Source organism: Setaria italica, chromosome V (genome assembly GCF_000263155.2).
Source record: "Setaria italica strain Yugu1 chromosome V, Setaria_italica_v2.0, whole genome shotgun sequence".
NCBI lineage: Eukaryota > Viridiplantae > Streptophyta > Magnoliopsida > Poales > Poaceae > Setaria > Setaria italica.
Window position 1 is genome coordinate 33,018,504 of NC_028454.1, and position 24,825 is coordinate 33,043,328.

A 24,825-nucleotide genomic window follows, 5' to 3' on the forward strand; every position below is an offset into this window, starting at 1 on the left:
ACGATTTCTCTTTCTTTTAAGATGAAAAAAGAAATCCGGAAAATTATATTGAGATTTCTGAACATTATTCTTGTTGTATTTGAATTTTGAAGGGAAGACATTCGAACAGTTCACAGAGATTTCCCAAAATAAATTTCCGCTGCATTTCTGAATCAACTAGGCCAAAGTATTTCTGCACATCAGGTGGGTTCCTCATACTGCATCTTTTGACAGCAAGTACGCGATGATGTGAGCTACGTTCATCTCCCTGCAGCTCCAATATCGATCGCTAGAGCATATAGGTCAGAAAAAAAAAGCTTTACCTTCAACTGCACGGACTGCAATCCAAGCTAGGTGTGAGATGATGCTGAAACCTGAAATAGTTTTGAGGGAAGTATCACAAATCTCCAGTATACTTTTGGTATGCTGTTATGTGTTCGTTTCTGAATGCTTGTGCCCTTCTTCAGATCATGCCATTTTTCGCCCTTGAATTTCAGGTAAGGTAGCGTACTGCTTCATGCATTACCTGCTCAAGAATTGTAAAGAAAAAAAATACTCGCAAACACAAAACTGTTTTAAATTTGAAGTAAGCATCTCAGATTTCCATGTTCGTCAGTATAATTTTCATGTGTTTCTAATACAAAGTGCATTTGTATGCCTGCGTGAAATGTGATCTTGATATCGTGCAACCCTCGTTCAAAAAAAAGAGATCGTGCAACCGTGGTTTCAATGTGATCTGAAAGAATTTTCTGCACATTATAGTCTGCTGCTACATCATTCTTTCACTTTGAAGGTCCGGCCAGGTATAGCAGTAGCACACACTGCTGTCTGCGTACCCTTTCGAAGATGATAAATGTTCATTGTAACGGACAGTAGCCTGCTGTTTTGGCACTTGACTTTAACATGAAGCTTTTAGTTTCTAATTGTTTCTTTCCCCCATCTGCAAGAATGCTACTAACACCACTGGTGCATTGTGTCATTAAGCCATGATTTTAATTTTGGGGTCTCATCTTTGAGCTACCTTGTATGGTTCTGATCTATGTTCATTTGCCTGCAGCTCCAATAACCATACAGCAGATGGGTCAGAACAAGTAAGCTTGGCCTTCGTCTGCGCACACGGAAGACATCTGAGTTAGCTGGGAGATGATGTTGAAGGCTAAAATAGTTCCTGGGGATTATCTAAAATTCCTCGTATGGTAGTTTAGATTCACATGTTCCTAAGTTGTGCATTTGTATGTCTGTAATACGATCCTTCAGAATTCAGATCGTGCAATCGTAGGTTGCTCTTCTTGTGCCCTTCAAAGGCCAAACCAGGGAGCACTCTGTTTCCTTTGTGCGTTTGCTTTCCTATATTCCCTGTTACTCTACTCTAAAATCATCCATCATGCCACAAGAAGTGATGCTTAGTAATGTCAAGAAAGCTGTCCTAAATGTTCAGCTGTAATCTCGGAACTGTGTTCTTACAAGAGAAATCGTTGCTGCACTCTGCATGCTACCACAAACCACGTTGACACCTAGTACTGAGTGAAATTTTACAGAGCCTATCCTGGGATGGATTGGGGATGGAATCGTGAGAACACGAAACAAAAGCAGGGGTTTGAGTTATGGGCTTGTGACGGCGCACCCTTTCCTGGAGATCTCAAAGGAACTTGTAGCACTTGGGTTTGCTCGGATCGTCGGGCTCCTCCGCTTCTGCTGCAGCGGCCGCCTCCTCCTCATCAATCTCCTCGTCGTCCTCCCCGCGTCCAGGCACCGCCACTCCAGCCGAAGCGGAGGCCTCGTCGTCCGCCTTGGCCTTCGGGTTGCGGTACACCTTGCACAGGGCATTTAGGTCCGAGGCGCCCAGGCGGAGCTCCACCATGTCCCACCCCGACAGCACCTGCTTGTTGCGCACCATCCTCTTGAAAGCGAAGGTCTAACTCTGCCCTACCTGCGGGCCTTCGCCGTGGCCGGAACGCACGGGCCGCGCTGGGTTGGAGTTCACCCAGGTTCCCTCCTTGTTGTCCACGGTGTGCTTCACGCGGTCCTTCGAGCGGGTCCTGTACCGCAGCTTCGTGAAGAAGTACCACGCCTCCCCCCCATCGCCTGCAGTCGCCGACGGGAACAGTCCGGTGAGGACGCCGGGGGCCACGCCGTAGGGATCAACCTCGTGGATGAACTCGCCCGCCTTGTCACCGGAGACGACCCGGGGGCGCAGGTAGGACTCGATGAACTCCGCATAGGAGGGGTGCGAGGGGAAGGGCGCAGGCCGCAGGGAGAGACTTGGGCGGGGAGCCAGCCATGGCAATGGCGTGGATGGAATTGTTTCGAGAGCCGTTGTGATCAGGCGGCCAGCCGCAGCGGCGTTTTATATAGCCAGCTGGAACCAGGCGGTTACAAGTCGGTTGTATAGTTCCAGTTGTTTCCAAATTAATCTTCCTCTGTAAGAAAATTTCTCTTTCACTTAAGAAGGAAAAAGAAAATCGGGAAATTACTTGGAGAATTCTGAACTATTTCTGTTGCATCTGAATTTTGAAGGGAAGAAATTCGAACAGTTTGCAGAGATCTTCCGAACATAAATTCCTGCTGCATTTGTGAACTAACTAGGCCAAAGTATTTCTGCACATCAGGTAAGTTTGAAAGAAAAATACTCGCAAACATGAAACCGTTCTGAAATTTGAATTAAGCATCTCAAATCTCCAAGCTCGTCAGTGTAATTTTCATGTGTTTCTGAGACAAAGTGCGTTCGTATGCCTGCCTGAAATGTGATCATGAGATCATGCAACCGTGGCTTCAATGTTGATCTGAACATCTGCTGCACATTATATTAGTCTGCTGCTACATCATTTTTGCACTCTGAAAGTCCGGACAGGTATAGCAGTACCACACTCTGCTTCCAGCGTTCCCTTCCACAGCGCTGTAAACAAATAAATTAACACACCATTAACTTAACCCATCCTATCACAACTAGTGCTACTCCCACGAACCTATCCTAATTATTCACCCTGAACCTCGTAGATGCGTCGCGTCCATGAGAAATGGGCTCTTCTGCACTCTGCTATCACGATTCACGATTACTCTTCAGCAGCGCTCATCCACGGCTCTACGTTTCCAGAGGCGACGGGGGATTGCTCGCGGTCGCGGCCCAGGAGTGTCTGGGGGACCACCTGGATTTCACAGGAAGTGATGGAACTGGAGATTCTTTTCTGATGAGCCACGCGCATCGCCTCGCGTCGGGGGCGCGTCGGACGCGCCGGGGGCCGGCTCGTCCTTCGCGATCTCCGTCTCCGATTTGGTCTCCGGCCTCTTCAGTGTGACAACCAGGTGGGTGCCGCAGTGAGGGCACTGCAACTCGGTCGACGGAGGAGCCGGAGCGCCGGGGGAGCCGCTGCTTCTCTTAGGCGCGGGCGCGGGCGCCGCCGCCGCGCCGGAGCTCTCGTCGTCCGGGGCCTTCCTCTTGCGCGCGGGCGGCGCCGCCGCCGACGTCTCGGCGGAGTCCTCGTCGCCCGCCGCCTTCTCCTTGCGCCCGGGCGCCGCCGCGGCAGCGCCCGCGCCGGAGATCTCGTCGTCCGCCTTGCTATGGCGACTCGGCGCCGCCACCGTGGCCTCGCTGGATTCCTCCTCGTCGGATTTCTTCGTGGGTCCAGACGCCGCCGCCGTGGCTTCCGGCGCGTCGGAGCTGTCGTCGTCGTCTTCTGCCGTTGCGCCGCTCGATTCGTCGTCGTCGTCGGCGGCGGTGGCCTCCTCCTTGAGGGCGGGGTCGGGGGCGGGGTCGCTGGGCTCGGGGTTGCGCGGGCTGCGGTACACCTTGCACAGGACGAGATTCCCCAGGGCGCCCTCCGCCTGCGCTTCCTTTCCGGCGGCGCCGTCCTTGAGGAGGCGGAGCTCCATCATGAGCCACCCCGTTCGGAGCCGCGAGCCGCCGTCCTTCTTGACGAAGGAGAAGCTCTGGCGGTGCCCAATCTGGCGCTTCCCGTTGATGCCCGTGAAGACGGGCTTGGATTTGGCCTCGTTGTGCCAGCACCCGCCCCCGCTGGCCACGGTGCGCGCCTTCCGCTTCCCGCGCACGCTCTTGTGGCGGAGCGGCGTGAAGAAGTACCAGGCGCGCTCGCCGTCCTGCGCCACCGCCGGCGCGAACCGCCGGGTGAGGTCGGCGGGGTCGGCGGCGTAGACGTCGGCCTCGTGGATGAACGGGCCGGCCTTGAGGCCGGTCTCGACCCAGGGGCGGAGGTACGAGTTGACGAGCTCCAGATCGGTGGGGTGGGATTGGAAGGCCGCGCACGGCGGCTTGCTGGCCGCCGACGGGGAGCGGACCATGGCGGTGGCGGCGGCGGCGGGCTGGGGGAGACGGGGAGGCCCAGGAGGTGGAAGGGGGGAGGGGGAGGAGAGTCCGAATTGGAGATGGAATCGGGGAACCTGTTGTGGCATCCGGCACGGGGCACCGCCCGCTTTATACGGCCATTGATTCACGCGTTTCCTTTCTTCGTTGCGAATCCCCTGTTCGAGTCGGAGTCCGACTCGACTTCGACTCGAACACGAGGCGGCGTACGAGACACGGAAGTGTAGGGCGGTTGCGAGCGGGAGTCCGACTCGGAGTCCGACTCCAGGCTGGAGGAGGAGGGAAACCCGAATTTGCCCCTGGCTTGAATGGGCTGAAGGGCTTGTTCTAGAAGATCCTTTCTTCACTGACTGGGCTGGCTACCCTTCCGTTGGTTTGACAGTAAAGCCCACCGTACTGAAACAGCCCTTTTGCTTTGTATTGTACCCTTTTCCCCCCCAGAAAACACAGGCCTCTCCCAGGCCCAGCTGCTAACAGTCTTCAGACTGTAGGAGTTTAGGCCCAGCTGCTTCAGAAATTCACTCACTGTTTCTACTCTTGTTCCCCTTGTATCCCAGGCTCGCTTTTTCTCAGACAAAATCCTTACGAAACGGCAAGTATTTGGCATTCATTCATCTGCTTAATCCAAATTGCAATACAGCGTTCAACGGAGACAATTCTCATTTTCAGTAAAGAAGATGTTTGCATCCTGATGATTTCAGCACGTTAAGATGAAAAATGACGCGGCCAAAAACCGTCCGCTTACACACAAGTGATCGCATTTTGCCTAATGCCAGAAGCGGCTGAACCTGAACTGAGCTAGCTACACAATGGGGCGCCGGCGCGCCGCTACGGGATCAGGCCTTCCGGAGCCGAGGATCCATATCATCGCCGTAGTCGAAACTAGTCAGCGCTTTCATGTACTCCGTGAGCCCGAGCGTCTCAAGGAGCTCCTCGTCACTCCGGTCGACGATGTTGTACTCCTTCATTATTCTGTCCCTATTCTTCATCCACCAAGAGAAGGACGAGCCGTCCGTCCACAGCTCCTCCTCCTCCTCGCCGGCCGCCGAACTCTCCGCAGCGACCTCGCCGCCTTGGGTGGTGCTCTCTTCCCCTTTGTCATCGTCCGTGTCTTCGTCGTGGGACTGTGCACCTGCCTCGGTCGGACGCGCGCGGCGTCGTCGTTGTTGGCGCGCCGCCGGGGCTGGGTTCTTATTATTGCCCGCGGCGGCGCCGGCCTTCCTCTTGCGCCCGGCCAACGATGATGACGATGACGCCGCGGGGGCTCCCCCGTTGACGCGCGCGCGCGGGCTGAAGTAGATCTTGCAGAGGACCATGTCGGTGGCGGCGCCGCCGCCGCCGCCGCCGTCGTCGAGGCTGAGCTCCACCATCAGCCACCCCGACCGGACGCGCCGGCCGTCGACCTTGGTCACGAACGAGAAGCTCTGCCGATGCCCGAGATACCGGCCGGCCTCATCGACCACGGGCTTAGCGCCGGCCTCCGAGTGCCAGCACCCTTCCCCGGTGTCCACCGTGCGCGCCTTGCGCTGGCCGTCGCGGGTCTTGGCCCTCACGGCGGAGAAGAAGTACCACGCGCCGTCGCCGTTGCTCGCCACCGCCGGGGCGAACTCGGCCGTGAGCTCGGCGGGGTCGGCGGAGTAGACGTCGGCGTCGTGGATGAACGCGCACGGCCCGTCGTCACCGGGGGCGGCGGCGCGGGGGCGGAGCAAGGACGCGATCAGCTGCTCCTCGGAAGGGTGGGTCTCCAAGTCCGGCGGAGGGGGGAGTGGGCGCGGCGCCGTCATGCGGCGGGTGGCGACGACCATGGCCTAACTGATTTTATACAGTATAATCGAACAGAAACCGTGAGGATCTAGGGTTATCGAGCTGAAGATTGCTTCGCATTGCGAGCGTCCCAGCGTCTTATATATCGATCGGGAATTGAGGACTCCTATGCCAAGTCCGAAACCGAGTCGAATCGTTTCTTGTTCGAAACGGAAAGGCAATCCCGGATTGCTAATCCGACTCGGTTTGTGCTGACCGGTTGCCGATCCAGGAAAACGAGCTTAATGGGCCAGTCGTCGTTTGAGGGGCACTGGGCCGAAACCGAAAGACCCCAAACGCCACAAAACAACCAGACCGGGCAACTTGAATTCGGGCCCTCTAAGAGCAGCCAAGCTTATGAAAAATGCGATGCATGGTTAGTTGGGATAGAGAAAGTCGAAGCATCATTTTTCGCCGTAGGAAGGCCAAGTCGTGTGTTTTCCTTTTTGATGATTTTTTGGCTTTGTGTTTTGTTCCCTTCTTCTAATAAAATTACGGAAAATCTCCTGCCATTCCGTTAAAAAAAAATCACCGTAGGAGGCGGATGGAAAATACACGCATGGACACCTATGCATTAATGCTATTATGTCACTTGAAGTAAATTACATGGGTTACTGGAGATAATTATCTTAGGATTGGTTGAAACGGCTCAGGAAACACTTCAGTCCATCAATAACCAGTCAATCTAACTTGCCATTTTTAACTGAAATCTCAGTGGTAAGATAACTATATGGAGTATAAGAACATGGTGCATATGTAGAATGACCTTGACCCGAATTGACTTTGTACCCTAAAAAATCTTGCCTTTGAGTTCCCAATACCTTTCAGTTAGAATCAAGAATAATAGTTGTGGTACAGCTGAAAGACCTCGCTTCATGCCTAAGATTGTGAGCAAAGATTGGATTTGATCAGTTCTCACACCAAAATGATCAAAGCAATGAATTTATCTAGGAAGGCACTCAATACTTGTCAAGTTTGGGGAGGAGGGGAGTTGGAGAGCAGGCTAACCTATTACATTTGCTAACTGATCAGTGATCACTATGGGCTCATAGGGCATTTTCTACGTTCTTTACACGGGCCACAGAGGGATGTGTTGATACCGGTTTTTGACCAGAGTCAATCGTGTCCAGAAGCCGATAAAAGATCAGAGGAAGTCCGATCCAAAGCGAAAATAACTCCACCAGATAAGGGAAAGCGTGGAGACTTATCTTAGGTAGTTTTTACAAATAGCTGTAATAGTCATGTCGTAATTGACTAGGATTTTAGCTTACTGCAGGGTATAAATATAAACCCGTGAGCCCTGTAAAAAGATAATCATCAATCAATACAACCTTTCGACGTCACGCTGCCAAAACCCTAGGAGTAGGAGTAGAGTAGTTTCGATGAGTTCCTTTTTACGCGCACGGCTGAATCGGCTTCGATCTCTGGCGAGCTTGTAAGTTTTGTCACCCGGTGATTACGACCTCTATCAGAACTTTCTAAGTTAAGTCTTATATTGTGATATTCGGTTGTGTGGCTAGTTATCGAGTTACCTTAGATTGCAAGTAGAACTTTCTAGGCTTTGTCTAATATTTTGCTTGTTTTTTACGGTTGCTCAAAGTTATCGAACGACTTAGATCTGGTTAAGTTGTCTTCATCGGCTCCCTTGCTTTGTCTAAACATTCACAGTTATCAGATCATATCAGCCGGTAAATCTTGCATGTTTTTACTACTTTATATATGCTACGTCTGATAGATCTTTACCCCTGCCCCTCGTATTGCTAACTGTCAGGCCTTTGACGTCAGTGTGCTACTGTAGAGAGCCGATGCTTCGATCGAGCCTTATCCATTTATCTCAGAAGCATGGTGGCGTCATTGAGCCGATAGGGGCGCATATAAGGCTTTGCTGCCATGAGCTTGTCTGACTAAGCTAGTGGGCCGAAGTTAATACGCTCTCACCGTGTTACCTTGTCTAAGTTTAATTACACGGTCATAACATTAATTAGGATTCCATTAGCTTAATTAGCTCGTAAGCGGTAGGCAAGAGGTCCTTGTTGTTGTGTTCCAATCTTTTAGATTAATAAATTGATGTTAATACCCTCTTATTCGTATTACCTTATCTAAGTTTAATACACTTAGCATGATATTGAGTAGATCTGTTAGTTTATTTAGTGTGAGCATGGTTGGCAATGCTTTATTTATTTATACTGCATGATTACATTGAAAACCTGTCTGTCATGGTGTTTATTCCAAGAATGCCTAATTCGAAAGGTTTCGCCGCTGATCGGCTCAGAAGTTTAATGTTTACCTTGTCAATTTTCAGGTCAAATTGACTGGCACGCCTTGCACCACTCACAAACCGATTTGGAGCTTGCACTGAAGTTAAGCAGATCTCCCAGATCCTTCGTGTTATTCAACGTAGAAGTCTGAGATCCAGATTTTACGTCAATAGCATGTTGTTGGCCGCACATCGCACCACTTCATTTTCCGGGAGAAGGTGGTCTCTAAGGATTTTCGTATTCCTATTTTTCCAGATGTTACACAACATCGCCATTACCACATACAGATCGAGCACCAGGCCTTCGTTGATGTGGTAGTATCCTGAAGTCGCAGGCTCCAAAGATCGGTTAGTTTGCTGCACTGACTTGCATCTGACATCCCAGCTGAGGTCCAGATTTGCCAGGGATGGGTGTAGTGGAGCAGCAACTGTGTCTCTGATTCTGGCTGCGCGCAGAATGAGCAACGGTTATTGTGAGCAGTGTGGCGCAACGTGTCTACGATAGCTAGGCCATCCCACCAATACACCTTGCGACACTTATACTTGCCATCCCACCAATACACCAATACAGCTTGCGACACTTATACAGCACGACATTGAGGCGTTGAGAAAGAACGAGTAGTCCTCTAGGCCGGGTTTCAGACTCTGAAACGGTCCTATTTTCTCTTTGTAGTTTCTGACTGCCTGGCATATAGCTTAGACCTCTCCACATACTTGCTTCTTCTACTTTAGGCAGAGTACCTGCCATCTTACTATTACTAATTGGAGATTTATTTTGAAATCTCCAAGTGAAGCCACACACTCTAGAAAAAGAGAGAAATTCTAAATATTCTTAGAAAAAAAGTAAAACATCTGACCATCAATTGGTATAGACTAAAATCATCATAGTCATCGGATCTATTATGTTTTCTAACAAAATTACGTACCTATACCATTATAAAAATAGCATAAAATAACCCACTAAATTTATATCTAAATTACCTATCTATGCTATTATATAAAATAAACTAAAGTAACCTTATTCTTTGTCAAAGCCAATTGCTAAGGTACTCTAAAAAGATTTTGAAGCGATCCATTTTTAGTTAGATGATCGAAAAATAGAAATTATTACCTCTCAAGAGTAATAGACACATAATATAATTATTATATTTAGTATTTTATTTTTTTGAAAAATAGAATAAATAGGAAAAAATTAGCCAATGAGATGCATCTATCCTAACGTGATCTGACCCAGCTAACGAGACAATCTAACTACCCTAGCGTGATGTGTAAAAAACTTCAAAATAGATGTATGTAAATCTATTTTCCGTTACGTGATAGATGCACGCATGCACGTGATCTATTTTTTAAGAAATATACCGAATGATTGCATGTGAGTTGCAATGTACATACGTAAATATATTTCTTGACATCTAATAGATTACTTATTTAGGAAAGTAATAATCGCGTTATATGCAACATATTTCAAGTGGTAGGTCAAATTTTTAAGGGAGGTGACAATTGTATCATACGTAATATTGTAACAAGAAACTGCTTAGACATGAAATTAAACTTTTGCAACATCGAAAATAGCATACATGTGCAGATGTCACGAATAAAAATCATACGACGAGATGTGCCAGACATGGGACCCTCATGCCATTGCACGGTAGTAGAGAAAAAAAGTATGGAAAAAATTAAAATGTTTATGATGCTATGCACGCATGCTGACCTGACTTTCAAGAGATAAAGACGGGATGGATGGATGCAAGCATACATGTCTGTTTCAGTAGTTTTTTATTTTCTAATTGGATTTTTTTCTCAATAATGAAGGGTCCATATTTCGAAATTACCCATTTATACTATTATAAAAATAATTTAAAATAACCTCCTAAATTTACAACTAAATTGACCACCACTAATACCTTAAAGTAATCTCTAAATTTGCATATATATTACCCCACATATGTTATTATTAAAAATAACACGAGGTAACCCTAAATTTTAATCAAAATCACCTTAATTAAAAATATACACTAATATATGATTCTCAATCATCTATTAGTATATAATTCTCAATCATCTATTAGTATATATTATAATAATTAACGTATATACGCATGATGTATGTCATCATTTATAAAGATATAGAGGAACTGATGAGACTATTAATTTCTATGTTAAAATTATAGCTCAAATTTAGGGTCCATTAAACAAATTGAAGCGCATAACTGTGATGCAAATTGAAAATGTAAAGATTATAAATATGGATGAAAATATTATAGAGTAATTACTAACTAAAAGATATCACAATCGGATGAAGATAATAAGTATATATCTATATAAGTATTGTGTCGAATATTTAACAAATGAGAGGTAGCTCAAGGTAATAGTTTTGTAGCAATGTAGCCTCATTTTTTTTTATTGGAGCCTCCACATTAGTTCTACGAGATACATTAGAAAAAAAAGACAAATCCTAGAAATTCTCACAAAAATTAGAAACATCAATCATGTAAAATAACTCTAATAATCATAGTCATTGGTCTATTATATTTTTTAAAAAGTTACCCTATCATTATGAAAATATTTTAAAATAAACACTAAACCTATATCTAAATTACTGAGCGCTTCCATTATAAAAATAATAATGTAATCTTCATCCAATTTACTCATGCATATTATTGTAAAGCATAACTTAAAATGCCATTCTAAAATTATATCTAAGCTACCCATGTATGCTGTTATTAAAAATAACCTAAAGTAAACATCTAATTCTTAAACTAATTATCTTTATGTGCATCATATGGAAATGTCCAAATGTGTATATGATTCTAAATTTCCTATTTATATCATTGTTTATGTAGAAATACTAGGTTAAGGTATACACGTGTCACCATATATATCATTTGTACATGTATGTGAGAAAGTGATGAAAATAATTGATTTTTATGCTAAACACATTGTATGGAGGTGCGATACAAAATGAAAAAAAAAGTGTAAATGTGGATGAGACAATGTATAGAGTAATTATTAATTAAACATCAATCAAAACTAGACAAATATAAGTATATATTATGTTGAAGGATTGAAAAAATGTGAGAGTAGTATGTAAACAATTTTGACTAGGAGTTTAATTTTTAAATAATTTTTAAATATAATAGATTTTAAAAATATGAACCCGTGCGGGAGCACGGGTTGATGGACTAGTGTTGTTCTCAAAAAGTAATGTGGCGCCTGCACAAGGGGTGTTTGTTTCGGTGAGTCCTTTAATTCGGATTATCACACGGGAGGGGGGCACCCTGATAAATCTGCAAATGAGCTATCCGGATTGTCGTCGCTTTTGGTTCTCGGATGTGTTTTACCTAGATGTTCAGGGCGTTTGGTTCCCTTTGCTTATTTTTAGCACGTGTCACATCGAATGTTTAGATACTAATTAGGAGTATTAAACGTAGACTATTTACAAAACCCATTACATAAGTGGAGGCTAAACGGCGAGATGAATCTATTAAGTATAATTAATCTATCATTAGCAAATGTTTACTGTAGCAACACATTGTCAAATCATGGACTAATTAGGCTTAATAGATTCGTCTCGTTGTTTAGCCTCCACTTATGTAATGGTTTTTGTAAATAATCTATGTTTAATACTCCTAATTAGTATCTAAACATTCGATGTGACGGGTGATAAAAATAAATCACAGGAACCAAACGGCCCCTAAGCATGGTAGGCTGAGCTTTCGATTGCATCAATTTGGATGGATGTCTCAGCCTCTCAGGTTGCACAGGTGCAGATGCAATCAAGCAGTTGCTCTTGCCTGGCTGGGTAGCGCGGCCGCGATCGCGCTCTTCCTCTGCTGCACCGCGCGGAAACCGCTCCTGCCGCGTCGTCCTCGCCGTCCCAGTCCCAGCTCGCTCGGGCAAGCACCGGCGCGGCGCGGCGGTGGCATCCGCCCGAGCCCGCGACGCGTCCAAGGTTACCTAAAAAAAGGCCTGAGCAGTAGGCGTCCGATCGCTGAATGCCACGCGGCGTTCAACGGGAGCAGGTCTCCACGGATTCAACTCTACGGACCGTCCCCTTGGATTTTTTTTTTCGGTCGCGCGGTCCCTTTTTGCTTTGCGAATGAAATATCTAGCGGCATCCAGCAGCCGTTGCGACGGTTGTCTATCTCTTCCCGCGCCTCTACAGAGGCCATTTCTAGGCTTATCTCCAAACCTATCTGCCGCGTAAAAATCTCACAGCCATCCGCTTCAGTCGTCCGAGCACTCATCGCATCATCCGCTATGGCGGCCTCCTTCCTCCGGCCCCTCCTGCCTCCCAACCCCTTCCTCTCCGCCCGCAGACCTCACCTCCTCGCTGCTCCCGCCACCATCACCACCGCCACCGTACGCTGCACCGCGGCGCCCAAACCGGCAACCTCCACGCCGAAATCCATCCAAGAAGAGGCCAGCAGCAACCGCGAACAGCAGCTGCCGCAGGCAGACCCCAACGGCGCCGCCACTCCGGACGAGGCGAGCGCCAACCCCAACAGCATCCCCGACGACGAGACCCCGCCGTCGGCGACGGCGACCACCTCCTTCGCGGTGGCACGGCGGGTGCCGTCGGCCATCTCCCCGGACCGCCGGCCGCGGACGGCGCTAACGCAGGAGGAGCCGCCCAACTACGAGATCGGGTGGAAGCGCACCAAGCAGCTGCCCCTGGAGAAGCCCCGCGGGTGGGCCATCGCCGACTTCCTGGAGAAGCTGGACGGCCTGATGGCGCGCGGGCGGTACGGGTCCGGGCAGCTGCTGGGCACGGTGGCGGGCGTGGTGACGGAGCGCGCCCGGGAGGAGGCCGAGGTGCTGGTGGCCGAGGGCGGCGTGGAGGAGCGCGTGGTCACGGAGCTCTTCCGCGTGCTCCGCCTCGTGGAGATGGACGTCGAGATGGTGAAGGCCGCCGTCAAGGAGGAGACCGTCAAGGAGCGCGTCGAGACGGCGCGCGCACGCTGCCGCCAGGCCATCCTCGTCGCCCTCTCGCTGTGAGGAGACGCGGGCGCGGCGCTCTCTGCTCTGAAGTCTGAACTCTGGTGGCGGCGGTATACGCGTGCGTAACTAAACGATGTACTAGTAATAAACAAGTGATGAGATTAACGTGCGTAGTATTGATTTATTCAGTTACAGGAAATCAAATCTGAACTTGATGCGTGCTGCATTTCTGAATGTCCCGCATCGGTATTCCTTTCGTATACGTGAGACTGCAGTTTTAGTGAGGATGTGATGCTGCAGTCCACGCAGTTGACATGTACAGGATGTGCTGCTGCTGCTGCCTGACTGCATCCTATTGGTTTATCGGGCAAATTTCTACTGATCTAGTAGGATTCATCTCATCTGTTCATCTTGACCTCTGCGTTCTTGGTCCATTCGAATTGATCCGGACGATATGCTTATCAATTGGGACGGACCATGGCAGCGCATGCCTCGTCACTGTCCTGCAGCGACTGAAACTGGGTTAATCCAAAGCATTGTGGAGCTTCTTTCTGACCCTAGCTGGAAGCAAGAACCTGAATCTGTATACTAGGTCGATTTCTGCAGTAATTCAAAGGAAAGAAAAATGCACCGAATCCCCTTTTTCCTCTCTTCTTCTTTCTGTCCGTACCGTAGCGAAGCAACATGGCCCGGCCGAGATTCATACTAGGGAGGACAGACACGGCCCGAGATGGGTCTGACCACATGGAGGTTGGGAGAGTGTGGGCTTATGGTTCGGCCTTTTTCCAACAACAGACTTTGGCCCAGCAAAGAATGGGCCTGGACTGCTTTGTAACATATACTAGTAATAAAATGGTTAACAAGCATTCCAACATTGCTGAACAAATTCAGAAGAAACCCTTCCGCCTCAGATCCTTTTCAACATGTCCTCTCATGCCGCAACAGTGCTATGCTGCACGGATACGGATATATTGGTATCAGGTCGATACGGATACAGGATACGCTATTTTCCTCCAAAAACCCGATATATGGATACGTTTAACTATTTTTAAAAATAATTAATATAATACTTATAATAGCAGAAATTGTAAATATAAGCTTGTGATTATATTGTTTTGCACTAAGCACAAGCACACAACACCATTAGATCACAACGCTGAGTTAATAGGCTACACGAGGGGGTAACAAAAAAAGCAAGGAGGCACTGATCTGCTAGAGCAAAAGGTGAGGGAGCAGCTCAATGTATCCGTGGCGTATCCATGATGTATCGGTATCGGATACGTATCCGATAACCCTCCCTGACGTATCGGGGTAGCAGAGAACAGATGTCCACAAGATTTAACTTGTATATAGCGATGAAAGATACGGGCTACTCAATATTCATGGAATTATAATTGGCCTGATTTCATACAAATAAACGCATATGCCCATACCCAATCATGAAGTCTATGACGACCGGGGTTTTTAGCGTTAGTCAAATGCGAGCCTCCGCGTCAGCCAGAGCCCGATAACAACCTGGCCGCGACTCCAAATTTCTTTTCTCTTTTTTTGGCGCCAAGGACAGCGGCCTCCCTCCCTCGAGTTCCATCACTTCTTTATCCGCAATCCCATCTCCAAAGAAAGGTCAGCTGCACAAAGCGTGTAGAGAAATGTTCTCGTGATGTAACGTTAGTGCAGGCTTTTTACATGTGTGGTGACTGGTGTTGTCAAGGAGCCATTCACTGGTGCTGGATGATCTTTTTTCCAGGGAGATTACTTGGCTGATCCATGGCCATGAGATTCACTGACCCATCACCTAAAAAATTAATGTATATGCTTCTACGGTTCTACCTTCCATAAGGCGTATGGAAGTCTCTTTTTCTGGTAAAGGCATATATGTTGGGAGTTGAGTGAGAGAGAGAGGGAGAAAGAAGAAAGGACAGAGAAAGGGAAAGTTGTTGGTCAGGAAGAAAGGTACAGAGAAAGGCAATTCAATTAGGTAACAAAGTCAAGTAGAAATTGGATGTTGACGTGTTGCTAATTAGTATTCTGCAGCCGCTATACGCACAGGCTAGGCCGCTAGCGAGAGCTTCACACAAGTGGTGGCGAGCTCGGACGGAGCTGGAGTCTTCCCAGCTAGTACTAGATTAGATCCGATTTCGCCTCCATTTTCTTACGAAGATGCCTTACTTTCCAGTCACTCAATCTCCCCTCAACCTCTCACGTCGCGTCGCACAACATCACACGTGCGCACAACTAGAACCATATGAGCAAGCCTTCAGGCTTCAGGCTTTAGCCCTGTAGCAACTACTGCAGCAAGCAAGCTGCAGGATGGCTGTGTGTGTGTGTAACCATGTTGCACTCTTTTTACTGGAAAACACAAACCGATTCCCTCCCTATTTCCATGTTTCATGGACAGGAATCAGTAGGTATTGGGACACAAGGCAGGAAATTTCTTAGATCGTGGCAAGCTTCTTTCTAAAAGGTCTTGCGGTTTTGTCAAACTCTCAAGGCATCTGTGGCGCGAGAAAAAAAAAGGTATTTAGAGATGTGACCAAGAAATGCAAACAACTAGCTGCCTAGCCGCAATGGATCTTGGAAAGATAAACTGCGATGAAATTAAAAAACTGGGGGCATGCAAGGCATGATGCATTATTTTTCTAATCTGATTGCTCACTAACCCCTTATCATACCCGGACTAGAAAAAGGGCCATGCGGGGTAGATGTTGTCTCCTTTAAGGAGTTTGATGGGGACGGATGCTCAAAGATTCTCCTGTTTATTTAGCGCCCAATAAGTTCATAGCTAGACACAGCAGCAGCCATCGATTTGGTTTTGATGACAAGATGTTCTCCACTCCTCCGCCATCTTGCTCTGGTTCATCGATCAGCTAGCACCTCTTCTTCTTTACTTGCACAATCTTTTTCTTTGAGATCATCGATCCACTTGCGAAATATTCTCCCTTTTTTTAATAGCATTTGTACTGCATTATTGTGGAGTTTGCGTTGTATTATTTGACCTGACAGTACTACACTCTTGGATGTCCAGGCTGGAGTCGACGCATATACTTTTTTTTTTAAAAAAGGGATTTATTATTGGCCCCTATGATCGCATGAGTCATGATAAAATCAAATCTATTCGTGCTGATGTGGAGGAATATTGTTCAGCCTTTGTGTTGCGTACTAATAGTATATGCAGATCTCGCATTGTCAGTAGTGTCAGACTTACCCCAGCATCCATGCCTTGCTGTTCTTCATTCAGTACAAAACTGAGTAAAGATTCTTTTGCGTTAACAGCTGCAATGATACGAAAGCTCTATATGCTAAAGTATCATCGCTGCAATCCAAGAACTCTGCCATGTAGGAATCACGGCACTCCTTGAACAACGTTCCAACAAAAGTTTTATGCCTCAGGTTTGACCTATCTGCCATTTTTTTACTCTCTTATTCTTTTGGGATTCTGGTTGCTCATCGCTAGCTTAATTTGGTCACTCTCTTATGCAATTGTTGACTAAGCAACCTGTGAGTCGATCTGTGACCACCAAGAGGGTTGTATTCTAAGGTCGGCCAAATAAAGCCAACCTCGAAGCCCAATCCGTGATGACAGTTTGTTCGTGAAAATCAAGATTCAGAAAATATTCAGGAAAGTTTAGTTACCTACGGGAGCTAGAAGCCCGACGCGCCGACCGGAATATAATCTATCGGAAGAAGCAAGCCTAAGATCTTGGAAGCGAGGAGTCTGCATCACTGCCAAACGGCCAAATATATTCTCGAAGTGCAAGCTAGCTGTCTGGGCTTGCGATATGATATTCTCTTGCATCTCACCGGCACCGGGCGCCCGCACAACTGCACAAGTGCCCTCGCCGACGCCAGTGTCGGAGCCACCTCGTCCAAGTAACAAGAACTAAAAAAATTACTGCGAAAACCACATCGTCCCCGCCAATGGCTGCGATCCAGTGGCGTTGATCACCAAACTGGCAGCGAGCCAGCGCCAAACCTCAAGGCCGCAACCACCGAGCGAGTGCCCGTGCCGGCATATCTAGCCGTGGTCCCGGTCGCACGTGAAGCGAATACCGGCAAGGATCCCGCGCGCCTCCCACAGGCCCGCCCAACCCAATCCCGGCCGGCTAGCCAAGCCGGGCAGGTCGGGGTGCTGCCTCGCCAAGCCCCGGCGCCCCGTAGGCCGCGCGTAGTTTATATAAACCGTCGTGAGTAGTGACACGATAGCCAAAGAGCGCGTCCAAGGGATCGCTCGGTTGCGCGCGATCTTTGCGCCCACGCCGCATGTCCCCGGCCGATCCACCCACCCCCACCGCGCTCTCCGCTCTGGCTGGTCTGGCCACCAGCGAAGCTTCTGCTGGAGCGGATCGCGGTGGGGGATCGGGCGCTCCCGTCCCGACGCTGGCTAAATCGCGCCCGGATCTCCGGGTAGATCGCCTCTGAGTTGTACGTACCGAAGCCGATCCGCTCCGACGCTTTTCTTTAAGCCTGGCGCCCGGGTTCCTGTTTTTTTTTTTTTTTTTTGAAGGTGTGGCCGGGTTCCTTCTGTCCCGGCTGAAGTACGTAGCGTAGCGGCCGCATATAAACTAGTCGTCGGCGTTTCGTGGGGTCGTGGCCCGCGCTGCCCGGTTTCTTTACTCCTCCCCGCCCGCCGTGTCGGAGTGGACACACGTCGCGCTGCGGTTGGCCGTGGCCCCCAGGGAGTTGGTGCAGGCACTACTCCCTCGGTCCCTCTCCCTCCTGCCTGCGGTGGAAGTCGCGGGGACGCAATAATGGCGTGCGCGCTTCGAGGGGCGTGCGAGGCGAGGCCCCGCGCGCGCGCGACCTGCTGGCTGGTAGCTATCTGAGCCTGAGCCTCCCTACCACTACCAGAATCGCGGAGAGGATTTGGATCTCCAGGATCTCAAACCGCCATCTGCAAGCAAAAGCACACAGGATCACGACCAGGCTGCGTGCCAGCGCGAGAACGAATGGCAGCAGGTCAAGAATCTCTGCAGGTAGTACCGTAGCGAGTATATCGTATCGTCGTTCGTCGTGGCCGAGATCACGATCTGTTGGATCATGTGACAGAGAACTCATTAGTACAAGTGTGTTCTCCAGCGGTTTATACATGTGCGTGGCCTTGAAAAGTTCGCTTCATTCTTAGTTCGCTGATGATGGTCAGGTGTGAGAGTGAGACTAGCCGGACGAGTGCAGAATTTGATTCCCTTGAAATTAAGCACGCACGCGTGCATGTGTGGCGTGGCACACGTTCCCCATTTCCTACAGGGACGCCACGCCAGGGCCCCCCGTTTTTTCTACCGCACTGGGTTGCCTCATCAGATCAAAGTCGTCGTCGTCGTCGCTCTAGCTTAGCTACCTGGCCGTGTAACACGATTATTCTGATGGTACCGCCTTAACTAGACGTTAGGTGCTTAATTACAGCAGCGCTAACGTGCGCGGAGTGACCTGCGCGCTACGTGACAACTGACAAAGCAGAGGATCAGTGTCAAATTCGCCCAAGCCATCTTTTTCGTTTCTTAGATCCCACCAGAGTTTGCACCCCAGCTGGAGGGAACAAAAGGGCCCCATGCACTGCCTTTAGGTTTTCCCCCCCTCTTTCTTTAATGGTGTTTCTATCTTTGAAATGTCAGCATGGTAGGAAATCAATTATTTAAATGATAATGATGCCATTAACTCAGTTGTACTAACAATCTCCCACAAGAAAATTGTTACCTCTTCCGTAAAAAAATATACTGGAATATATGGAATTTAGGCTATGCATGTGGAGAAGTACCTGTCCAGGTGCATAGTTAGAATCGATTACATTTGGGGACGGTGTTATAACTCGGAATGATCGACATCAGCATTAACGCTTCAAAATGATGTCATTAACTATCAGTTTCAAACACTCGGCCTCAAATGATGCTGAAATTTTCTTTTGCATCTTAAAGTCAACATATATGTGTATACGTTGACCGGCAAAACCACAGGATCGGAGTAAGTATTCAGGGCCCCAATAATATAAAAAGGAACTGAGCCTAACTTGGTTGATCTGAGTATGGAAACTGAATTTGGGTTACTCATAGGCATCCGCATTTTCTTTTGATAACTAGGGTCGACGGAAGAGCTCATCTAGCAAAGTTATCAAGAAGTTCCTTGTTGATAGTTAGACCAGCTTCTTCCTCTATATATATGCTCCGGTATATATAGTGGTATTGTCCAGTAAGTAGATCGATGGGAGTATCCACATGTAAAGTAGTACTACTCCTGTAACTAACTAACAAGGGGGTTTGATGGCAAAGATCCTAGGAGATCACCAACAACTAAATTAAAATGAGTTGCTCCTTTTTATTTAGTTTTGCCTAGATTTTTCTTGCAAACGATAGGGTTTTGTTGCACATGGTATTAACTATAATCTAAAGATGGCCAGGCCACTAGATGCAATTTAAAACTTGAGGCAAGAAAAGCTTGGGAGGCCAAGTCTCCCTTTTAATAAGAGGGGATATATTTGCCCTGCAAGGAGATCTCTCCCCTTCCATTTTAAAAGGGTCTCGTGCATCATCCAATCAAGTCTCTCTATCTCTCCCTCCCTCCCCCCTCCCCCTCTCCTCCTCCACCTAGCTTTGTTCATCTTGTTCTTCCAAGTCTTCCTCCTAGCTAGGTCTTCGCTCTCTTGGATATGAGTGGGAGCAACTTTGGGGACAGCATGGGGTGGAGCAGTAGCGGGAGATCGTCTGGCTCCAGAAGGGGCAAGAGAGGCGGCGGCAGCGGCGGCGCCGACAAGCCCAAGCAGCCGCAGCGCGGCCTCGGCGTGGCGCAGCTGGAGAAGATTAGGTTACAGAGCGAAATGGCCGAATACTTCAATCCTCTTGGCCAGCCCCCCAGCTTGATCCACAGAACGGGCAGCCTCAACTTGGTAAGTGATGGGCGTCTTTACAAACTGCTTCCCTTCTGTGTAGTTCATGATTAGGAGCCTAATTTCTTGTGCTTTCGTTCGGAATGGAAATGGATCGATCTACTAGCAGGAGGATGCACGGGCGTCGACGTCCTCGCTGTCGTCGTCGCCATCTTCCTCCTTCCATGCTACCGCCGTCTCATCGCCGTTCCCGGTCCATCATCCAAATTTTGCGGTACATGGGCACCTTTTCCCTGGAAAGATTGCTAGTTCTTTAGGTAGAAATTGGTACACCAAAAGTTCAGACATATATCTAGCTTCTTACATAATAGAGTGACAATCCAAATGGGACTTTCTGCGATGCATGATTGATTCGGTGGTTTTGTGTATACTTAACAGGCCGGTCACATGCATGTGAATATAGTAGCAATTAGTCCTTTTTTCGGAACACAGAAGATGGGGTGTTTAACCATAATTCTCTGCAACCAACAATGAATTGATATGAATGATCTTTCGTCCATTCAAAAGAAACATCTATGAAGAGTTATGCTTCTATCAATTTCAGTTGAGTTGTATATGCTTCTAGCTAAGTTGGCTAGATAGCTCTAATATTTTTCTTTCTTTCTTTATTTCTTTGCAATTCGTTATCTATCACCTTTTTTCTTGTTCGTCTTTAATCTGTAGCTCCATAATACATTTTCTTTGTTTGTGTGGTTCTTCTCAATCTTACCTACTGTTTTGATGGCAAATAGATTAGTCAATTCATATATGATCGAACCTCTAAAACCAATATATCATCTTCTTGTGCGCGTTCCATCATATATAACACAATTGTAATGCCAAGGTAGCGTTCTTACAATATTTCTGACTTTATCATGTAGATGCCATATGGAGGGAGAGGAGACCTACGATACGGTGAATTTCAAGCTCCCATAATAAGGTGATCTTATATATTATCCTGCATGCTCACTTACTAAACTTTAGAGATGTCTCATTTGTAATCGCTTGTGATCAAGCTCCAACTAACATTGCTGATTTTGAATTATGTGCCAAAAAAAAAAAACAGATCACCGAGCAGCAGTGCTATCTATGGCCCCCCACATTATGGTCATCCTAACATCACATTGCCACTCTTTGAACCACAGGTATGCAGACCATCATAAGAGTGAGTTAGAGTTGAATATCTGTTCTAATCATGTTCACCTAGATGTATGCTATCCTACCATGCATATATAACTGTCTATACCATTTTCTGATTAACATGTTTGGATGCAAACCTTTGGTAGGAATCCACTCGATTGAGGGGACATCATGATAGAAGTCGCTCAGCTGATTCAACAAGTATGAACTCGGATGATCCACAAGACGTCGACCTTGAGCTCAAGCTATGATCCTAAAATGTTCCTCCTTCCCCCTCCCCTTCGACGCGATGTGATAGCTTTATTAGTCTTCATGACTTTCACTTGTGGTGCAATAAGTTTCTCAATTGGTGCCACTAGCTAGAACCAAAAGGATTTGCGGTGTCTTCTGTAATGCCTACCAGAAGAGAGGAATAGTAATGCACCTTTTTTAATCAAGACATATGCATGTTGTGTGCATGGGCATGGGATCTGGTGATCATATCTAGCAGTTGTTCTGATTGTACTGTGAAGCATAGATGTGTTGACTCTTGCCTGCAACTGCAAGCATATATACACTGACACAGTTCGTACATGGCTGTTATTAATTTATGCAACACAAATTTCATCATTGCTGAGATCAGAGAGAATGTTCTTATGTGTAAGAGCACTTGCATGCTTGCCAGCTGAATATTTTGATCCAGAAGCACACAAGATGGAAACAGAATAATATATAACTTTATCTGCATTATCTCAAACACAGCTGTCTTTTGTACTAGTTCTAATGCAGCTTGTCTCAGCAGCCATTCTATTACTCGTCTCTTCATGTTTGTACAATCATCTCTCCATCTGCAGCCAAAGGAGACTTCTTTATCTATCTTGTGCAGATATAATTATTGGCTGTAACACGTCTGCTGATCATGCCTGCAGTACGTGCAAACAGCAGCTTTGCTTAGGCGAGTGATATCATGCTCCATAGGCTTATTATATATTGATCATAAGTTAACGTACATTGTCACACTTTCAGACTTCTCAGTATATATATGTGGTTTCAGAACTTGTAGATATATATGCATGACGCTTTATATCAGCATGCTGGACTGTTGATCATCAGCTCCAGCCTACATGACCTACATCTAGACTACAATAAGGTATGATTTGCTCATGCTCAATTCTATATTACCATGCCTGTTTATCTAATAAACTGGTATGTTCTAATACAATTGTATGTGTGCAAATTTTGACATCAATAATGCGGTGTAATAGTGCAGCTAATATAGATGCACGGCATATATCTGCATGTAAATGTCATTTGCAAAAGTGCCAGTGATTATGTATAACTACAGACCAACCACATCATTATTAATTGTATATAATGTATAGCACACGATGTGAATACCAGTTCTAAACTTCTATAAGCTAAGGATGCATCAGCAACGTAACCACGAGATAAATATGCACGCTAGTTTGGCTAATATATAACAATTCGGTGTTCGAATGTATGCATATTTGACAGCTATAATAAGTATATGTAGACTATCAAATCACGTGCTACACTAGGATCTGGATTGCTCTCTTGTTAAGGCAAATCTTTTTTATGCAATGCCAACATGCATATCATAAACTACACATCCATGTACCTAGTTTATTTTAGTACATATGTACTGCTTAGTAATGCTAGTTAGCTCCTTGGTATGGAATTTTTAGAATTATGACTCCCTTGAAAAATTAAACAAAAACTAGAGGCACGGTTCAAACTCAGATAGAGCTCACATAACTACATAATGATAACAATATCACATTCAGAGTTGCAGACTTCCTTCGTTCTGCCACGAAAGTACAATGTTCAGACTAAATATGCAGCGCCTATTTCATTCCAAGTTTGACACAGATAAGGTTGCACTAAACTCTTACATATATACCCTTGTTTTTCTAATGGAGAATGTATTATAGCCATGGCACTAACAAACTCAATGCAAGTAGTGTATATAGTACGGTACATATTACTGTACAGATAACACCAAGAGCATAATTGCGTAGCATCTTTTGTGAACAAAGAATTAGGCGTGCGAGGCATGCCTTTTCAATTATGAGTAGTACATACACACCAAGACTCTTGTTAATTTCTCCCCCCAAATGATTCGTACATGCTACTAGCTCTTTATTTGATACAGAGACTAATATCACGCACAAATTATATGCGTGCCTTTGAGGAGACATTACATGACAGGTTAATCCATAAACTATAGTTTAAGTATCGACACAATCAGAGCAGATCATCCTCCCAATCTCCATCTACGCGTGTACGAATCTTCCTGGAAAGATCCTACTCATGCTGCCATATGATGAAGGCCTCGCTGTCCCCCCAAAGGCGAATCGGGCTTCGATCGGATGCTGAGTTGAGTTGCACCAAATCCCAAATGGTACTTTTCTAATCGGGCCCTTTCAGTTCATATCGCATGCATATGCGCTGCGCTGCATTTTATATGCGGCATGCTGTGCGTTGCTGCCTCTGGCTGCCCTGCCTGCTGCGCGCACACAATCTTTTCTCAGTTCGAGAGGAAAAGAATGCCCCTGCTGCAAAACATGGCGCAAGTTGCTACGTAGAGATGATGATGGCGTAGTATATTTTATACGTGTACCACCCACAGGGCATGCAAGAGCCGAGGCATGTATGCATGGACGCACGTTATGGCCGCTGCAACTTGCGACTAGTGGCGTGCTTAACTGCCGATCATCACCTTCCTCAAAGGCCTTTTAGTATTAAGTCTGGGAGGGGATGGCCATTAGTTTGCACAGCTGCAGTACCAACATGCAGCACTGCTTGGAGCAGTTGGAGAATGCATGCAGTGAGTGCTACTTGATCATGCAACTGGAGATATGTTTGTATGCACTGTATATAACAACCATATGCTAAACGACCGTATATTGGTACCGAGACTATATACGCTAATAAGCTAGATGCGGTGTCTACGTACATTGTCTTTACAGGCACTCTGCGTAGTAGTAGTTTTTTTAGGGTCACGCTGCGTAGTAGTAGTAGCCATTTTGGATTATATTGTTAATGAGTTGTTTGTTGCGGTAATTATTTGGTTCTAGGGAGACATGAGGAACCATAAATATGTGTGCTGGTTTTCCTCTAAAGTGAAATGGCCCGCATTTTGATTTGTTAAATGAAATGCAATCAGCAGACAGGCCTAGCTTACGTGGGTACACCTAATGTTTGCCAAAAGTGGGTCAGCGAATTCTCCTCAACTTTGACGTAGGGCCGGTACACGTACGGTCCCTCTAGCTAGGGCCATCCACTTTATATAGCTACAGCTTGCTGGTTGCTGCCTCTTTATCGACTATGATCATTGGTTGTGTTCTAGCTAGCAATATCACTCTGCACGCGGCATGCCTATTCTGATCAGATCCATGTTTCAGAGGTGTTGCCGATTTGACAGAGCAAAAGCGCACGGCCACTCGAGGAGGGGGTAGGGATTAGACACAAGGGGCCGTGCTTACAGAGATTTGAGACCACATATACCAGATGTTCTTGGCGACAACGCAGAGG

The 24,825-nt window shown here is 46.9% G+C and overlaps 3 protein-coding genes across 5 annotated transcripts; 2 read left to right on the forward strand and 1 right to left on the reverse strand.

The window, feature by feature from the left end:
• Positions 1-2,757: 2,757 nt before the first annotated feature.
• On the reverse strand, positions 2,758-4,838 carry LOC101772716 (protein ATAF2). The gene has a single exon (XM_004969467.2). It carries the CDS (start codon positions 4,384-4,386, stop codon positions 3,133-3,135), a length of 1,254 nt encoding a protein of 417 aa, XP_004969524.2. The 5' UTR covers positions 4,387-4,838; the 3' UTR covers positions 2,758-3,132.
• Positions 4,839-12,490: 7,652 nt separating this feature from the next.
• LOC101773126 lies at positions 12,491-13,533 on the forward strand. Its single transcript, XM_004969468.2, has one exon. It carries the CDS (start codon positions 12,618-12,620, stop codon positions 13,353-13,355), a length of 738 nt encoding a protein of 245 aa, XP_004969525.1. The 5' UTR covers positions 12,491-12,617; the 3' UTR covers positions 13,356-13,533.
• Positions 13,534-19,810: 6,277 nt separating this feature from the next.
• Positions 19,811-21,722, forward strand: LOC101773536 (protein SPEAR1). Of its 3 annotated transcripts, none has more exons than XM_014805272.2 (5): positions 19,811-20,172; positions 20,282-20,386; positions 21,033-21,091; positions 21,218-21,296; positions 21,438-21,722. In XM_014805272.2, the coding sequence occupies exons 1-5, from the start codon at positions 19,936-19,938 to the stop codon at positions 21,540-21,542; spliced, it is 585 nt and encodes a 194-aa protein (XP_014660758.1). In that variant the 5' UTR covers positions 19,811-19,935; the 3' UTR covers positions 21,543-21,722. The 3 variants fall into 3 exon arrangements, with proteins under 3 accessions (XP_014660758.1, XP_004969526.1, XP_004969527.1); XM_004969469.4 differs by having other exon boundaries at positions 19,812-20,172; positions 20,279-20,386; XM_004969470.4 differs by lacking the exon at positions 20,282-20,386 and having other exon boundaries at positions 19,812-20,172.
• The last annotated feature ends 3,103 nt before the right edge of the window (positions 21,723-24,825 follow it).